Source organism: Bos indicus x Bos taurus, chromosome 8, assembly GCF_003369695.1.
Source record: "Bos indicus x Bos taurus breed Angus x Brahman F1 hybrid chromosome 8, Bos_hybrid_MaternalHap_v2.0, whole genome shotgun sequence".
NCBI classification, from domain to species: domain Eukaryota; kingdom Metazoa; phylum Chordata; class Mammalia; order Artiodactyla; family Bovidae; genus Bos; species Bos indicus x Bos taurus.
In genome coordinates this window covers 91061889-91081350 of record NC_040083.1, presented here as the reverse complement: position 1 = coordinate 91081350, position 19462 = coordinate 91061889, and the positions used below count along the sequence as shown (strand labels likewise).

The 19462-nt window shown below is 42.2% G+C and overlaps 1 protein-coding gene across 3 annotated transcripts in view; it reads right to left on the bottom strand.

The window, feature by feature from the left end:
* The window catches only part of PLPPR1 (phospholipid phosphatase related 1), a 306884-nt gene that overhangs the window by 1533 nt on the left and 285889 nt on the right, over positions 1-19462 (bottom strand). For 2 of the 3 annotated variants that reach the window (XM_027550403.1, XM_027550404.1), the window contains 3 exons: positions 13234-13484; positions 8658-8834; positions 5543-5674 (listed from right to left, as the gene is read on the bottom strand). In XM_027550403.1, coding sequence (XP_027406204.1) covers positions 5543-5674; positions 8658-8834; positions 13234-13484 — 560 coding nt within the window. The remainder of the gene's footprint in view (positions 1-5542; positions 5675-8657; positions 8835-13233; positions 13485-19462) is intronic. The other variant, XM_027550405.1, reaches the window with a different exon arrangement.

The following is a 19462-nucleotide window of genomic DNA, read 5'->3' as shown; positions in this document are numbered from 1 at the left end:
ATCTGTGTGATCTACTGAATAGATTTTTTTTTACACAAATTTGTTTAAATTATGAAAATATAACACTGAATGCTTTTAAAGTTTCTTGATTTGCTTTATAGTCTTACATGTAGTTTGTTTTAAATGTTTGTGTTTGAGGATTATATATTGCCTTGCCTCGGCTAAGTTGCTTCAGTCGTGTCTGACTCTGTGTGACCCCATAGATGGCAGCCCACCAGGCTCCCCCATCCCTGGGATTCTCCAGGCAAGAACACTGGAGTGGTTTGCCATTTCCTTCTCCAATGCATGCAAGTGAAAAGCGAAAGTGAAGTCGCTCAGTCGTGTCCAACCCTCAGCGACCCATGGACTGCAGCCTACCAGGCTCCTCTGTCCATGGGATTTTCCAAGCCAGAGTACTGGAGTGGGGTGCCATTGCCTTAACCTTATTAACTTTTTACTATATTTTGTTTGCTTATTACTGAAAAAAGCGTTAAAATCTATGATTGCAGTTTTATCCACTTTTCCTTGTAGTTCTGTTAATTTTTGTTTATGTGGTTTGTGCATAATAACCCTTATCTCTTGTTTTATATAACATATATAATCACACCTTTTTTCAGGCCCAAGGCTTTCTCTTTTGTTTGAACTTAAAATTCCCAGTTTATGGTATTGATAATACCTTAAGAAACGGTGGCTTTAGAGCTAATTGATTATTATGGGTTTCCAGATTCCTGTTTGTTTTTAGGACACTAGAGAGTCATATTCTTGAGAGGGCAAATGTGAATTTTAGAAACTGAGTATTCCATATTTCTCAAGGTACTTTTATCTACCATATTTGTGAAAAGTGAGGTTTTTGCATTTCTTGCTATAATGTGAAAAACTTATCCTTTTGCTTTTATAGTATGCTTCCTTAAAAAAAAAAAACTTCCATCAATAGTTTGGTCATTTTTATGTTTTTAAGATTTCATTTAAGAGTGAATGGTATAGATAAAGTAGTTCAACAGCCTAAGATAACTAACTTGGTGACTTTGTACAGATTTCTTTAACTCAACAAGTCTTTTTTTCCCCTCCTATTTATGATATGAAGTCTATAAGCATTAGAATTCCTGTGGGATGATTTTCTTACATGGCTTTTCACCCCAGAATGGCTGAATCAGAATCCCCTGGAATAAGGTCATAGGCATGTGGGTCCTGGGATAGAGTGGATCCTTTTGTTGTTACTGTTGTTAAAGAAAAATATATCTCCTCTCCCCACTGTACACATCAGGAGACACAAGAGACTTCATACGACACAGTGAGTTAACACATCGGCTCCACTCTCATTTCTTTGTTAATATAAACCGTGTTCAACAAGAACACATTTGCTCAACACTAAGCTTGATCGTGCAGGTGAAAATGGGTATGAGGCTGCAGGGCGAGGAAAGCTCGGAGCAGGTCTCCAGGATACAACTCTGTGTGGTCACAAAATAAGACTTTGGAAGGTTGACCATCTTTGTTTCATTTGGATTCTACAGTTTTTTACTTTCTGGTTTCTCTTTAGTCCTGGGGAAAGATTTTAGAGAACGTACTGTCTCAGTCACAGAAAGCCAAGTATTTAAATTTGAGCTGATCATTTAGAGGGGAAGAGAGAAGCAGCCTGGGGCAGCCTGCAGCCCTGGGGCTTCATGTGGCAAAGGACAAAGTATGTCTCGGGGACGAAAGGGAGGATGGGGGGTTCCCTCTCCAGCGAGACAGTTTTCTCCTTGAGATGCTCTGAACGGCGAGATGGAATTCTCATGTGAGAATGTGTGCTCTAAAGAGAGGTTCATATCTTCTCTCAGATCCCCATAGTCCTCCTCCTGGGAAGACAGCTCTATCCCCAAAATTACAAAGGAGCAGCAGTTTCTAGTAGAAGCCATGGCTGCTGCTATTGCACAGGAAGCTTTCGCCCACAGGGGAGAACACAGGGCATATTTGTTTTGGAAGAGCGATGCTCAGTGTAAACTCTGCCAGTGCGGTGCAGCTCAGCCCCCACACACTGGCCGCTACAGCGTGTTTCCATATTCAGTGCTGAGAGCTGTAGATTTCAAAATGGAATTTTCCTTAAACCTCAGGCTGTGTGGTGTAGAGAGCAAGCAGGGCCTTTAGAATTAGATGGGCCTGTGTCTTAATCTTTGCTGAGTGACCTTCAGCGTATTACTTAAACTCTTTGTGCTTTACTTCGTCTATAAAATAGAAGAATAAGGCCAACTGCAGGATTATCGTAAAGATTGAATGTGATAGCTTGCACCATATGCTCATTTCCTTTTCTTGACCCACAAATAAAGGGTATGTCCTTCTAACCACCCATGTGGAAAGCAGATGCTTGGATCTTGCACAAATGACATGGAAGGCATAGCTTAAGAGGCAGTACTACTTCCCTTCCAGCTTCCTGTAGATTCATTGTGACCAGCCTGCAGAAGTTCTGTTCACCATTACTCATAAACTACTTACCATGGAGGTTCAGATATAGACTGTAGTCCAATTTTGGGTTCTTGGTTTTGACTAAAGGGCCTAGTTCATATTTTGACTCTGGCTTGCATCTGTCTATTCATCTGACATTTATTTCATGCCTAGTGAATGCCAGGAAATACGGAGAGTAAGAAGGACATGGTTCATAGGATTTGTATCTTTAATCTCTCAGTTCCTGGGGGAGGCAGATATGAGGGCAGTCCTGACATGAACTGTGAGCAGCAAATGCACGTCGGGCCCTGAGGCTCTTTCGGCTGAAGCCTGGTATTCACAAAAGGCCTCAAACTGTGTGCAGACAAGGTGATACACATGGAAATAAAGACACATGGACAGATTTTCAAAAGTTCAGTTACTGCCTGTAGTGAATAATGATACATATATTTAAAGAATTTAAAAAATCTGTATTGTGGATTGGTCGGTTGTGTGGTCATGCCCTACTTTTTGCAACCCCATAGACTGTAGCCCCCCAGGTTCCTCTGTGCATAGGATTCTCCAGGCAAGAATACTGGAGTGGGTTGCCATTTCCTTCTCCAGGGGCTCTTCCTGACCCAGGGATTCAACTCATGTCTCTTACTTCTTCTGCATTGGCAAGCAGACTCTTTACCACCATACCACCTGGAAGCCCCTTTACTGCTAATATCGGGGTTTGGAAACCCTTTTTGGCACTTCATTTTTCAATGCAAGCAGAATCCCCCAAAACATGGCCTGGGTGTCTCTTGGCTTAGTCAACTACTACTGTCCTGAGGGAGGAGAGAGAAGTCTAGAGGAGGCTTCAGACAGAAGGTGCTTGAGCAGTGCTGAGGTGGAAAGAAGGTGCTCTTAGACCAGGACATTCAGGGCAAGGTCAATAGCATTTGCAAGAACAGACTACATGTTTGTGGAACTCGGCAAACATTTAAGTTTGCTTTTTAAATTCACCTTTGTCACTAGTTGCTTCTTCTCAAAGATAGAGGGACCCACTCTGACTTCAGGATCTTCCCTGGTGGCTCAGACAGTAAAGTGTCTACCTACGATGCGGGTAGGCCCAGGTTCAATCCCTGTGTTGGGAAGGTCCCCTGGAGAAGGAAATGGCACCCCACTCCAGTACTCTTGCCTGGAAAATCCCGTGGGTGGAGGAGACTGGCAGGCTACAGTCCATGGGGTTGCAAAGAGGTGGATACGACTGAGCGACTTTACTTCACTACTCTGACTTCACTGGGTTTAAGAACATAGTTAAAAGGAAAACTAGGGTTTTTCATCACAAGGTTTCATTATTTAGCTAACTTGTCATTCAACCTGCATTAACTGGCTGTATATAAATAAACCAGTGATAAAATTTCAAACATGTTACTTCTAATTATATTTAGAATTTATAATTTTCACCTTAATATAGGTGAAGGGAAAACAAAACACTTGGCACTGGGTTTAATGGAGATTCCTAAATATTTTTTTTCCCAGGTGGAAATAGATTTTTTTTCCTTGTTCGTTAATAAAATTGGACTTCATTAAATGTGAAAAGAAATAGGATAGTTTCTCAGTTGTCTGATAGTTAATAATCTTTAGTGAAATATTTTATACTGTATTGATAGGAAGTATCTGATAAGTCCAATGGGAAGAGATTTGCTTTCCTCTTGTACTCAATAAAGATGATTTAGTAAGGAGATGCCAAATACAATAAGACTTCAAGGTAAATAGACTATTACAGAGAATAAACATTTTAGCAAGCCTCAGCTACATGAAAATAAAATCCCTGTTTTATTATTAGTTATCCCTGCTCTGTCTGCTCAAAGAACTATTCACCCCAACTCTCCCACTTGCTTGCTATGTGTCTTGGGTGAGTAATTTAATATTGCTATCTTCATTTTCCTCTCTTTCTCTGAAGTGGGAATTACACTACCAATTCAGTAAGTTTTTGTTCAAAAAAATATATTTGTAAAGCACTTAGCAGTTGTCTTAGGCAAAAGTCAGGCGTTATACCATGCGTCAGGGCTCATTTTGGCTGGCACATCTTTGTCTTTCCCTGCTTTACAATAGATTTTTTCTTCATTTGTGTTCACAGAACACTTTGCGCATCTGATTCAGCATGCCATATTATGATTATTCACTTATATACAGGGCTTCCCAGGTGGCAGAGTGGTAAAGAATCTACCTGCCAATGAAGGAGGTGCCAGTTCTATCCCAGGGTCGGGAAGATCCCTTGGGGTAGGAAATGGCAACCCACTTCAGTTTTCTTGCCTGGAGAATTCTATAGACAGAGCAGCTTGGTGGGCTACAGTCCATGGGGTCACAAAGAGTCGGGCACAACTGAGCATGCATGCATTTATACACACCTTTCCTGATCATCTCTAAGTTCCTTGAGCATAAAGACTGTGTGGCTAGTTGTCGTCTTTATCTCTGGCATGAATGTAATGGTCCTAATGTAAACAAGGTCCTAGTGTAAACAGTAAGTACTGTTGCATCGAATTTTTGATGGTCATCAAAAGAGATCCAAAAGGATATTGAGTTACCTTTTTTAATGTGCTTCCAGTTTACATCTGTCACCGAATGTAACAAAGCATTTCTTTCCAAGTGTTGTCCTACATATTAAATCGAATTGGCCTACCACAAGAGTTGGTCTAAATTTCACAAATGTGTTATTACATTGAAGGTCAAGATATCCTGAAGCAGCTGGGGTTTAAGTTAGGCATTACTAAGAACGTCCTGAGGATTCATGATGCCCACTCCCTGAAAGGAATATGGGACTAATTGAGGGAAGCTGTGAAGTTCTTGAGGGCCTTTATGTCAGATTTTTATTGCGTTTTTTTTTTTTTTTTTAGGGTCTTTATTGAATTTGTTAAATATTGTTTCTGTTTTATGTTTTGGTATTTTTGGCCATGAGGCATGTGGGATCTTAGTTCCCTGACTAGGGATTGAACCTTCACTTTCTGCATTGGAAGGTGAAGTCTTAACCACTGAATTGCCAGGGAAGTCCCCAGATTTTTATTGTTGTTGGGTGGATTCAGTTGTGTCCTGTTTTCACTAGAGGAATGGTTACTTGACTTCCAGATAACAAGCCTGGAGCCTCCGGGCTTTGTTGGCTAAAACCACTTTACTGTACCTGTGCACTTAAGGTTTCCAGAGGGCTTTCTATTCTTGGGAAAGCCATGAGGGGTACTCCACGGGGGTCCTCGGGCTTGGGTTTGGAAGGCGATCCTTGTGTTCCTTTAAAGTTATGGACCACACACATTCCCTGCGGGATGAGGGGAAAAAAGATTAGGGTCAGACTGCAGCCATCAGTGCCTGGCTATCTCTGTGGGTGGCAGGCCTGCCCCTTAGAATGTCACTGCACAGTGACTTTTGAGCCAATGAGTAGGGACCATGGAAAGACCTGGGGCATGGTCCAGGCTGTCTTCTGCTGAGCACATTTGGGGTGCTGAGGAAGCATCTGTTTGATCACCAGATGGCCAGGGATACTCAATCTACCCTCAATGAACTTGTTTCCTGACCTATAAAAATGGGAATAACACCTGCCTTGTAGATTTACATTTAAAAGACATGACACATGTAAACCATCTCATAGTAACAGCTAACATTTACTGAGGGCCACTTATGTATCTGGCATTGTCTGAAGGGTTTTACCTAATTTCATTTGACTGCTGCTAAGTCACTTCAGTCGTGTCCGACTCTGTGCGACCCCATAGACCCCATCCCTGGGATTCTCCAAGCAAGAACACTGGAGTGGGTTGCCATTTCCTTCTCCATTTGACTACTCAACATTCTTATAAGGGAGATACTATTATCCTCTCCACCTTAGATAAGGAGGCACAGAGAATGTGGATAACTTTCCCAAGGCTACATAAACTCCGTAGCCTCTAAATCAGTCCACTGTAAGATTTGGCTTCTTAAGTGCCAAGTGAGTAAAGTTGCTCAGTCGTTTCTGACTCTTTGCGACCGCAAGGACTGTAGCCCACCAGGCTCCTCCATCTGTGGAATTTTCTAGGCAAGAGTACTGGAGTGGGTTGCCATTTCCTTCTCCAGGGGATCTTCTCGACACAGGGATTGAACCCTGGTCTCCCGCATTGCACGTAGAGGCTTTACTGTCTCAGCCACCAGGGAAGCCCCTTAATGGGGCTTTCATTGACAAACTATTGATCCCTCTTTGAGTCATCTGTATTCCCTCCCCCATTTAAGAAGCACCCTTAGGGAAATACCCTCTGAGAGATCAGTATCTCAGGATCACTCGGCACCACTTCTGCTGCTGCTTCACAGAGAATGTGCATTTAAGTCCCCCTGTCTTTCACTTTAGGAAGAAAGATTGGATCCCTGAAAAAGAACTTTGAATTCAAATGGAGCTTGCCAGTTAGTGTTCTGAGTAAGTGTAAGCATTTTCTGAGCAGGTACAAGTGTTGGGGAACTCTGAGTTAGAAGTTGGGACAGGCACATGTGCCTCTCCCATGTTGGGGAGGACATATATGCAGAATCCCTGTATGGAAGGGATAGGACGAGGAGAAGTTAGGTCACAGGCCCGTGGAATCCATCTACATGTGATGTTAGTCTTAACGGGTGCCTTGGACCAGAAAGGGCAGAATGGGCAACAGGCTGTGATGACTTCTGTCTGCTAGGAGAGGCTTGCTGAATATTATTAGGAGACTGATTTCACCATGCACAGCATCTTTAGGCTTAGTGATTTACTGTGAACCCTTCTGGGTGTATTTTAAATCCTTGAAAAAAAAATATATATGTATACATGCACATATATATACACACACATATATATTTATATAAATTTGTTTTTGGCTGTGCTTGGTCTCCATTGCTGCTCACGCTTTTCTCTAGTTGTGACGAGTGGGGGCTGCTCTTCAGTTGCGTTGTGCTGGCTTCTTACTGCGGTGGTTTCTCTTGGTGCAGAGCACAGGTTGTAGGTGCTTGGGTTTCCGTAGTTGCAGCTCCTGGGCTCTAGAGCACAGGCTCAATAGTTGTGGAGCATGGGCTTAGTTGCTCTGTGGTATGTGGGATCTTCCCAGATCAGGGCTCAAACCCATGTTTCCTGCATTGCCAGGCAGATTCTTTACCACTGAGCCACCAGGGAAGCCCAGTCCTTGACTATATTTTTTAAAAACTGTACCTCCATGGTATGTCCGTGCAATGGAATACTAGATAGCAAGAGAAAGGAATTACTGATACAACAAGGATGAATCACAAAATAATTATGCTGAATGAAGGAAGCTAGGAAAAAACACATGCATATTGTATAATTCCATTAACATTAAATCTTACAGTAACCTAATACAGAAGATCAGTGGTTGCTTAGGAATGAGGGGGGAGGGGAAGGGTGGGAAAGAAAGAAGTATCTGAAGGTCAAAACTGATCAAGTTATACAATTCGTGTACCATTTATTGTATGCTTAGCTTCCTTGGTGACTCAGATGGTTAAGAATCTGCCCGCAATGCAGGAGACCCAGATTCTATCCCTGGGTTGGGAAGATCCCCTGGAGAAAGAAATGGCAACCCACTCCAGTATTCTTGCCTGGAGAATTCCATGGACAGAGGAGCCTGGTGGACCACAGTCCATGGGATTGAAAAGAGTTGGACATGACTGAGTCACTAACACTTTCACTTTATCATACCTCAAATTATAAAAATGAACCAAAACCCTTCTTCAGGAAGTGTTATGTGGTTGTGAAGCCACTTATAGCGAAAATAAGATGCCCAGGAGGCATGTTCAGATAATAACAGAGGTCCCCTGGGTGCGATTAGCTGAGGGTTTTCCTATTTCTGAGTGGGACTTGCAAGTCTGGGCCAGAGTGGAGTTTCTTGAAATGCTGGAGAAGGAGCTGCCTGCTTCTGTCAGTACTTTGTTCTCTGTTCTTCCCCCAAGTGGCACTTAGCTTATGCTGCCAGTATGTCTCTGAGCAAGTATTTAAAGAATCATGGTTTGAAGGTACACTAAATTTTTGCTAGTCTGCCCATCCCCAGCCCCTAGGACAGGGTTGGAAGAAGTGGAGCAAGCCATCCTTCCTGGAGTGATCATACTCCCGGCCCACAGAGGGACTATGCAGTCATATTTCTGAAAGAAAGGACACAGGGTACTTGGTGAGTAACTGCCGCTCACAAGGTTGAGGCCGGTGGAACCTGGACTGAGACCATGGAGTCTGGGGAGCCTGACTTACCAGGATCTTGGGCAGCCTTTCAGAGAGCACCAGAGGGGGAAAAAAGTAGAGGAAGCTGACCTACCAGAAACAGGGCTACCGCAGTGCCCAGGATGAAGCCCGCAATCACGTCAGAGCAGTGGTTCCGGTACTCGGAGACCCGGTTGAGGCCCGTCAGGAAGGCTGTGCAGAGGGTCCCGAGGCACAGCACTGGCTTGGCCAGTCGGCTGCTCTTCGTCTTGATTGTGCTTGTGATGTACATCTAGGTGAGGACAGAGACTGGGGAGTGACCAGCAGCCTCTGTACACGGTGTATATATACATGCACACGGACACACACCCACACACACAGATGGGCTGCACCAAAGCATGAACGATGAACGAGTGCTCACTCATCTCAGTGCTTTATATTCTGGTGGGCATGGGAACAGAATCACAGTGCCATGAATGACTGCATGATAATCAGGTCCAGAGCATGCAGTTTTTATGCAACAAACTAAAGAATCACTTGGAGTGTTAATAAACCCATATAAGAATCTCAGATGCCAGAAAATCTTCTATGAGAATTAATTTTATGGAGAAGACCAGGTAGGGGAGTAGCAATACATTTCATTTTTTAGGTCCCCCATAATCCTAGCTAGTTCTTCACACTTTCAATGAGTATAAAAGTGTTGACTTCCAAACCAGTGTTTCCGTTGTGCTGGGAAATTGATTCTCACATTCGTTGGGATGGCTGTGATCAGTTCTATTCATTCATTTACTCCAGCATGTTTAAAAATTTTCTATGTGGGTGTATAAAAGGTTGGGAAGACCTGATGTTAGTAAATGATGATACAATTTATGACACATGAGACGTACTCTGTTCTTAAGACATTGTAAGGAGCTGCTTCTGCTGCTGCTAAGTCGCTTCAGTCGTGTCTGACTCTGTGCGACCCCATAGACGGCAGCCCACCAGGCTCCCCCATCCCTGGGGTTTTCCAGGCAAGAACACTGGAGTGGGTTGCCATTTCCTTCTCCAATGCATGAAAGTGAAAAGTGAAAGTGAAGTCACTCAGTCGTGTCCGACCCTCAGCGACCCCATGGACTGCAAGCCTTCCAGGCTCCTCCGTCCATGGGATTTTCTAGGCAAGAGTATTGGAGGGGGGTGCCATTGCCTTCCCCGTGAGGAGCTGAGTAAGACTTAAATATTTTACAGGCTTGGTTATCAAATATGTCCCTCGTGGCTTAGAGTAAGCAAGGTATGCCTCTTGTCACACAAACTTTGGTAATGGTTATAAGAAACCACTAGAGGGCGCAATTGATCTATTGTCTCTGTGTTAGTCTCTGAGCAGCTCTGCAACCCCGTGGACTGTAGCCCACCAGGCTCCTCTATCCATGGGATTCTCCAGGCAAGAATGTTGGAGTGGGTTGCTATTCCCTTCTCCAGGGGACCTTCCTGACCCAGGGATCAAAACCAGATCTCCGGCATTGCAGACAGATTCTTTACCATCTGAGCCACCAGGGAAACCATAACAAGTGTGCTAAATGAGTTTGTGACTCAGAAAAATAGTATGCCAATACTCAAGTTGCAGTACAGTGTGCTTGTATGACCTGAGCACATATAAGTTCAAATAGATACATTTTAAAATATTTTAGTGGAAACGTAATTTCTTAGGATGATCCTTCAGCATTGGTGTGAATACAGGAAGATGGGATTTTCTTTATTATATGTAACACATACCCTACAAAACTGTGGTTAGATCAGAGTTATGTAAATTAGAGCATATCATCACACCATTCTGAGGCTAAGTAGGAAATGTTGTTTAGCACATTATTGACCAAAGATGTATTAATATGTCTTTTGGTACTGAATGTTATTGATCAGAGACATAGTTGTTAGGGCTTAAAATTGATAGAGTTCATTACACAACTTATAATTATTATAACTAATGATATTTATCATGTCATGATAATTATAATGGTCATTCACATTTTCCTCCATTCAATTTTTGTTCCAATGCTGTATATATTAGAAATGCAAGTTTATTGCTGTAAAATTTTCAAAAATGATACATCTTGAAATTTTGAGTGAAGAATTTTATGCAGATACTTTATCTGATTGTCTAAGTGGCATATATACTAATGTGTCAGAAGATGATAGTTCTTCAGAATATAGTTCTGATTCAGACTATGTGAATATTAAAGCAAAAAAACCTTAGTGATTAATTCTGATATGGAAAGTGATAGATAATACTCAAGGTGCTGGAGAAGACTTTGCAGGTGTATCAAGTATAACTATTAAATACAGTAACCCATAAAGTCTTAATGAAATAACAATTAATTTTTGGCTGGCCAAAATAAAAATCGCTGGCCATAGGTGTTGGTTTTTGTAAAAATCCCCCAGTCAATAATGGGTTAAATTTTATTATTTTATATATATATATATTTAAATTTAGTGTTTTATGCTTCCATATTTTTAAATTATAGCCTTTATCAATCTTATAAGATTACAAACTATTAAAACATGGGCCTATGGTTCATTAGTATTCTTCACAGTATTAACTAGTACTTAGGAATTCCTTGTTGAGTAATTTCTGAAAGCATGCATAATAGGGGCTCAGAAGATGTTTACATAATTGGAGTCCTGTATCAGGGTTTATCTGATTATAGTCTGTCTGTGGGGCATGATTTGAATTGGATTATATCTGAATCCTTGAAAACATGTGCTCTACCAGCATATATTCCGAGTGAGACGACTATACTTCTTTCTTCTCAAGAGAAATTTATATTTCACTTGATGAGACAGTAGCTGAAGATGAGTAACGTATTTGTTTTTGTAATGGTATTATAGAAATTGATTTCATACAACAATGACTTAAGTCTGATAAAAATACAGGAAAAGGTGCAAGAGTACATTGTTTCATATAACTTAGGTTCTAGATAAGTTCTAGATAATCTAGGATACAAATTGATACAATATTTTGAAAGCTGGAAATTATAACAAATGCCTGAAAAGGCCTTGTTTAAAAAATGCCTGACATAGATTTTTCTTTTTTTTTGTGGGTGGGGTAAAAATGAGTCAAGGAACTTCATTGAGCTAAACTGGTTTGTTTGTAAATCAAGGCTTCTGTATTATTTACATTCATGTTTCCTTAATGTGGGGGTAGCTGAAACCATTTTTGTCATGTATTCATTAAAGAGTAAATCTAAAAGAAATAGATATTGCAAAGTTGTCCTATAGATGTGATTCTATAAATTGGACAAAAAAAGAACCACTGTTCTAAAGAGAATACCAAGCAATTTCTTTTAAACTACACCAAATGGACCAGACCTGTAGTCAGTCACCTTTACCCCTCCCTGAATTTAGGACAGTGTTGGGGACGACGGCATGGACACGCTTCCATCAGATGCAGTGGGCATTGTGGTTACTGTCATTGGAGGGGAACGTGCTCCCAGGGGCTGGGGTGAAGGCATACTGGGAGTTTCTAGGCAGACCGCATAGCTTGAAAGGGGTCTTTGCTCTGCCTTCTCCTTATTTCACCTTTCAGCCAAGAATCTCTAGACTAGTCGTACCCTAAATATAAAGTAAGTTGAAGGAAAAGGGATGTTTTTAGCCAATAGTCACTCATCCACAGGTAAATACACATGATATCCATCAGTGGAATGTTTGCATTGATCTGTCTACTTCTATACTCTGCGTTCTAAAGAAGCAAAGGTCAGGCAAAGGTGAAATGAGGTCATTTCCATGCGTGCTCAGTCACTTCAGTCATGTCTGACTCTTTGTGACCCTATAGACTATAGCCCACTAGGCTCCTCTGTCCATGGGATTCTCCAGGCAAGAATACTGGAGTGGGTTACCATGCCCTCCTCTAGGGAAGCTTCCCAACCGAGGGTCTGAACCTGTGTCTCTAACGTCTCCTTCAGTGGTAGGCGGGTTCTTTACCACTAGCGCCACCTGGGAAGCCCTAGGTTATTTCCAAAGTGGGGTGGAATTAAAGAGAAGGAAATATAGATGGACACCATTTCTTCTATTTTAAGATGTTAGACACACTTTTGCGCTTTCTCTCTGATGAGGCCACAAAGTTTAGACTATTATACCCCAGTGGGGGCAGTCAAGAGATTTTGTGATCTAGAGAACAGTGAGAAGTGAACTGTTGGATTTTGGGGGTCTTGCAGGGTTGCCCATCTGTCCTGGCAAAGTGTTGAAGAGTGTTAGGAGGAGCAGAGGAAACCCTGTCTTCATCTGGTATTGCACATTGCTTTGGGCAGGCATTTGCATAAGGCTTACATCTGCAATCCATAGACAAGCGTGAGGAATGTGTGCCCTTCTGGAACCAACCAGAGCTTTGGCGCAGAGTGCTATTCTGGGCAGTGACAGAACCCTGTGTCCAATGCCAGGAGCCTGGGCCTTTGCTCTGACTGTGTACTCTTAACAATTCTCTGGGCCTCAGTTTCTGTATCTGTAAAATGGGAGGAGGTGACTAAATGATCGTCAACAGTCATGCCAGAATTAACATCCTCTGGCATTGGGGTATTGAGGTGGGGGCAACAGCATGATATAATGGAAGAGAAACACATTGTAACATGACTTCAGAAGCCACCAGAAGTGACTAATGAAAGAATGGGGGATGAGGATGGCAGAGACACCCATCACGGCCAAAACTCTACTCGGGTCATACTCACTGTGGCATACAGGGCAGAGTAAATGCTCAGAGCAGCGTGTTTGGAGGGAAAGGACCTCCGCGCCTTCTCTATCACTTCCAGGTCCCCGGTGCAGATGTTCCCGTTGTTGATGAACTGGTGGTGCGCCCGGCAGTCTGTACTGGTGTAGTTGGGCTTGCACACCGTCAGGAAGTACGGGGTCAGGTGCCCCGTGACCACTTGTCCGGCGTTTACAAAAATGTCAGTAGCAAAAAGCCCAAAGGCAAATACTCCTATGAGGAGATTTAAAATAATTAGGAATGGTGACATACACCATGGATTGGGTTTTGTCCCTGAGAGAAAAACAGCAGTGCGAGCCCATGACAACCTACCGGAAAGGTCCTCCCTGGAGTCAAACTGTCCCCTCATCTTTCTCTTTCCTGCTTCCTAAACCACTGTTTTTTCCAAAGTGATGCAGTCATGCTGCTGGTAATGCTTTACTGTTTTGTGTCAATAAAGTAGAAGCAGCATGTTCTCATAGGAGGATTTGAATTTTGGAGTCACGTAGAGCTGGGCTCTAGGTACTCCTTTGGTGACTTGTTTACAGTGTAAGCTATCTTCTTTGAATCTTGGTACCCTTATCAAGCATGGTTTCAGGGAATGATATCTCAGAAAAGAGTTGGAAAGATAAAATAAGACATGTGCAAAATAACCCCTAGGGTGCCTGGCATTAAGTATTGGGTTGGCCAAAAAGTTTGAAAGGTGTTACGGAAAAACACGAGCAAACATTTTGGCCAACTCAATAGTTACTCAACACTGGTTCTCTTGCCTTCTATAGAATATATCTTCTCCCTAGTCCTGTTGGAGATGCGAGTACTCCTGGAAGGAGTTATCATGGCAGGTGAGAGAGAATGAGTATGTTAGGAGTCGTCCTTCAAAGAAAGAAAAAGATTGCTCTAGAAACCCTGATTGAATTGAATGTTTCAGTTGATGTTGGAAACAGAAAATGAGAATGTTGTTGACTGTATCGAATTACCAGTTTAGTGGTTAAACCACTGGAATGCATCCTTTTACAGTTTCAGAGATCAGAAGTCCAAAATAGGTTTCAGTGGGCTAACATCAAAGTGTTGGCAGAGCTGTGTTCTTTCTGGAAGCTCCAGAGTAGAACTTATTCCTTGCTTTTCCCAGATTCTCACCTTCAATCCTTGACTTACGCCCCCAATTCTAGCGATCGTATCATAAGAGCTCTACTGCATTGTCACGTCTCCTTCCCTGACTCCCTATCTTGCTTCTCTTATAATGTTACATTGGTTACATTGTGTCCGCCTGAATAATCCAGGATAATCTCAAAATCCTTAATCTAATCACACATGTACATTCCTGTTTGTCATGTAAGGTAACATGGCCCACAGTTTCTAGGGATTAGGGCATAAACATTTTGGGGTGAGAAAGGCATCATTTTACCTACCATGCTGATTTGACCTGTTTGGTTAAGAATCCTGTGGGTAGGCTATACTTCCTGGATTTTATCTGTTCTCTGGTAAATTCCACAGGAATATAGGATTGCCCCTGACTAGCTTTAACAAAAATATGAATTCCTGATAGGAAGTTGCACTGTGGATTCTTTCAAAGGTTATGCATACATCTATAGAGTATCTGTTAAATGTATCGAGCAGCTGTGCAGAGCCAAGGTATACACAGATTGCTTGAAGAGATAAAGAAGACTTTGCCAGTGCAACTCAGCTGTGGGAAGAATTGGCAAGATTAAGAGGCAGCATTAACCCTTGTAAATTTCAAGGATCTGCTATAGTTTTTGATTAAATTTCTATCCAATTTTGACTTCCATATTCAATGTCTTGAATCTGCAAATTGTACTGATTTCAGCACCCAAAAGTCAATCCATTAGATCAGAAGTGAAAATGAGTTTGGCTGAAACCTTCATCCGGTTTCTATTTTGACTTATATTGATTCTTACAATTTTCTTTTCTGTGGCTTTGCCAGGATGTGCTTTATCACAACGAGAATTGGCTCTTTTAATAGCTTGAACTGACTGACACTCCTAGGGTCTGACCTCTGAGACTAAGCATTCGTTGATCATTCCTTTCACTCCCAGCTTCTGGAAGTCTGGCTAGTAATTTTTTTAATATCTTCAAGCAAGATTCTCAAAGACCAGGTCTCTAGCTTTTTCGAGGGACAATAAGTCTGTCTAGACATACTTTTCCAGGAAAAGAGGATAATTCATGATTTGAAAAGAGAAAAGTGACAGCATTTTCCCCTGGCATTTTATTTGTTGGAGTGCTTCCAATTAGGGTGAATTCTGAGACATTTCTGAGGATTTTTAGGTTCCTCAGATGAGTATCTGAAATGCCAGGTCTGTGGTCACAGTGGGTCTGTGATGGGCAAATTTCTGCTTTGTTGTCGTGTGATACTGTTGCTGAAAGTTGCTTTCCCTTTTTCCCTTGGCCTCCCCTGGATTATGTCTGCTTTTCTTGATGGCTTAACAAGCATTTGCTTTCCAAACATCTCATTCTGGTGTATTTGATGTAGCTTCTGAAGGGCAGCCTCAGGACTCCACCTGCCTGGCACAGGCCATGCCAACAAAGTGCAGTGGAGCCTACCCTGGTGATTCACAGACAATGTCAGATCATACAGGGCTTTTGTAAGGCATTCCAGGCGTTCCTCTGTTAATCCTGAGCTTCTTGTGTGTGTATTACAAAGCTCAGAAGCTAAAAAGTGTTGCTTTTGTTCTTAGAGTCAGGTGGAACACTGTTTATGGCCTCCTATATGATTTGAAGGAGATGCTTTTGGAGTGTCCTACCTTGGTGTCTAAAATTCTTTAAGTGTGATAATGTTTTTGAAATTTTAACAGATACATTTTTCATTCCTATGACCCTCCCTAGCTGGTTCTATTGATACTTAGCTTATGGCTCTGCTCCCAACAGTATTTCTTGCTTCAGGGGAGCTAATCACACTTCTGTTTTTAAAAAATATTTTTATTTATTTATGTGGCTACTCCAGGCCTCACTTGTGGCATGTGAGGTCTTTGGTTGTGGCGTGTGAGATCTAATTCCCTAAACAGGGCCCCCTGTATTAGGAGCGCTGAGTCTTAGCAACTGGACCACCAGGGAAGTCCTTGATCACATTTTTGAATGGATTTACAGCAGACACAGAAGTCTAAAAGCAAAACTCTCTTAGCTTGCCAGAGCTATATGCTTGAGACATGTACTGTTTTGTTTGGAATTCTGAAACGAATTGGATGGGAAAACCAAGAGCCATGGTCTGGAGGATAAGACCATTGAATTTCTATAATAAACCCTGGAATGGGGAGATGTAGGAAGCATGTCTCCCAAGAAGGAGCTAGAAACTTACCTAGTCTGGCTGAAGGAGTGAGGGGGCTGCCCCCTTCCCTGCCCATGCTGGCTGTCAAACCCCAGGGGCAGCACAACAGAAACCTCCAGAATGATTTTTGAAAATCAAGCTGAAGTCTGTCCTGTGCCTCCCAGGATGTAGCTCAGGAGCCCTGCACACCTTTCAGAGAAGTCCCACACCTACCATGGTAGTGTAGCTATGGGTGCCTGTGTTAGCAGTGGAGGGTCAAACTGGTTGAGCCCTAGGGTACCTCACAGGACCCATACATTCTGGTGCAGAGTGGGATGCGCACTTGTGAATCCATCAGGGGTGAGGGGCATTAGAATGCTCAGAGGACCAGGAGGTAGAAGCAGCCTGGCTTTAGGACAGAGACTGGCATCGTTGGTGAGGTCTGTGGTCCCTGTTTTGATGACATGGATCACTATGGTAACCTGAGCTTGCTGCCACTTTGTGGCCTAAAAGAATCCGACACCTATCAGGCAAGTCAAAGGATGAAGAAAGAGGAAGATGAAAGTGTTAAAAATCCTTTTTCCTCCCTCTCAGGGCTTTACCTGGATTCTTTGGACAAATGAGGATCTTTGGTCACTGGTAAATGAGGACACAGAGGTGAAACTCTGTGACCCGCTTCTTGTCATGGGATCAGTTCAGGGTTCCATCCTTTTACTCAGCTGAGAAGGTCGTAGGGGAAGCAGTGACGTAAGCAGGAAACACACATGACAAAGGTCTTCTCAGCCACAGGTAACTGGTGTGCTGGCGAATGCTAACAGGGCTCCTATCAGGATGTCTTTTTGCCTCCCAAACAAAGAACTGGTCAAAATAAAGAAACCAGACTGCTCGCTGCTGAGAAAGACACACAGGAGGCCTTCATTAGGAAGCCTAGACCCAGACCACAGAGTAATAATTAGCAGGGGCTGATGGGGTGAGCAAAGGAAGGAATATTTCCTTTTAGCCACAAAGAACCTGTGACCGGAGGTGGAGCCTCTGAACCGAAGGCCAATTATTCTATATTAAATTGCAAGTGTGCAATTTTCCAGTTTAAAATGGCACTTTGCTGACAGACTCTAACAGAACACTTCTCAACTAAAATACACATGATGACAGTGAAAAAAGATGGACGTTCAGAGTGCCAACTCAAAGGGATAATCAGTGAGGATTTCTGTCTCTCTCCCTTTCTCACATGTGCACACACACACAGTTTTACCTCATGAAAAGCCCGAGCTGCTCTCTGAAGATCCATCATGGGAGAATGCCGAGGGAGATTTCTTTTCTCTCTTGTCTGCCCCCTACTCAGAGATGCAGGATTTAGACTACTCAGAAAACATGGATGCTGTCACTCCACTGGATGAGTTCTGCTTTGTGACTTTGCCAGGGACGAGTTCCTTTTCCCCCTTTTCTGCTAAATGTGTTTTAGAGTCATGCTCTGGAACAACAGCCAGGCGGGCAGTGGCGGGGCCCTGGTGCTGGCATCTTGCTTCTGAGAGGTTTAGACCTGCATGCTGTAGACAGCAGCATGCGCTGGGTGCCACAGCTTTGCGTGCACGGCATCGTCATGGCACTAGGGGTAGGAGGAGATGCCAGTTCAGTGGAGCTGAGGAACTCCAGGTGGAAACCTGCTAATTCGGAATTGGACTCAGTGCTGTGCATGCCAATCTGCTCTCAGGCTTAAGCTCTGGAGACTGGACCGAGAGCAAGTCATTCTGTTCTTTCTGTTGAGGAAAACAGAATGTATAGATCTTGCCCCACCTAAGACTGAAGAGGGAGAAATAATCACATATCACATGGGGTCTTGGGGAAAATGCTACTCTTATTTTTTTTACCTTGTATGATCAGTTCATATGAAATGCCTAAAATAGGCAAATCCACAGACAGAGAATAGAATAGTGAACCTCAGGGTCTGGGGAGAAGGGAAAAACAGTGGGTGACTGCTAACAGGTATTGGTGTTTTGGGAGGGATGAAGAAATTTTCTAGAATTAAACAGTGCTGGTAGTTGTACAACTTTGTGAACACACTAAAAACTACCAAACTGAACACTTTAAAGGGTAACTTTTGTGGTATGTGAATTGTATCTCAGTTAAAAAAAAAAAGAACTATGAAATGTTTGCATATTTGAGTTACTCAAATTCACAACTGTTATATATAAAGCATATTTTTTGGGTTTATAAAGTTTTTTTGAAGTACACTTTATTTACAGTGTTGTATTTTAAGTGTACAGCAAAGTGATTCAGTTATACATATATATTTTCAGATTCTTTTCCCTTACAAGTTATTACAAAATACACAGTATAGTTCCTTGTGCTATACAGTATGTTGGTTATCTGCTTTATGTATAGTAGTGTGCATATGTTAATCTCAAACTCCTAATTTAGCTCTCCTGTTCCCATTTGGTAACCATAAATTTATTTTGTAAGTATGTGAGTTTGTTTCTGTTTTGTAAATAGTTCATTTGTATCATTTTTTCTTTTTAAATTTCACATATGATATTATATGATATTTGTTTTATCTAGCTTACTTCATTTAGCATAATATCTCTACATCCATTCATGTTGCTGCAAATGGCATTATTTCATTCTTTTTTATGGCTGAGTAATATTCCATTGTGTATATGTACCACACCTTTCATCGATTGATGGACATTTAGATTGCTTCCATATCTTTGAGTAGGAAATGGCAACCCACTTCAGTATTCTTGCTTGAAAATATGCCATGGACAAAGGAGTCTGGTGGGCTACAATCCATGGGGTTGCAAAGATTCAGACACAACTGAGTAACTGAGCACATGTGTCTTGGTTATTTTGAATATTGCTACTGTGAACACTGGGGTGCATATATCATTTTGAATTATATTTTTCTCTGGATATATGCCTAGGAGTGAGATTGTTGGATTATATGGCAACTCTATTT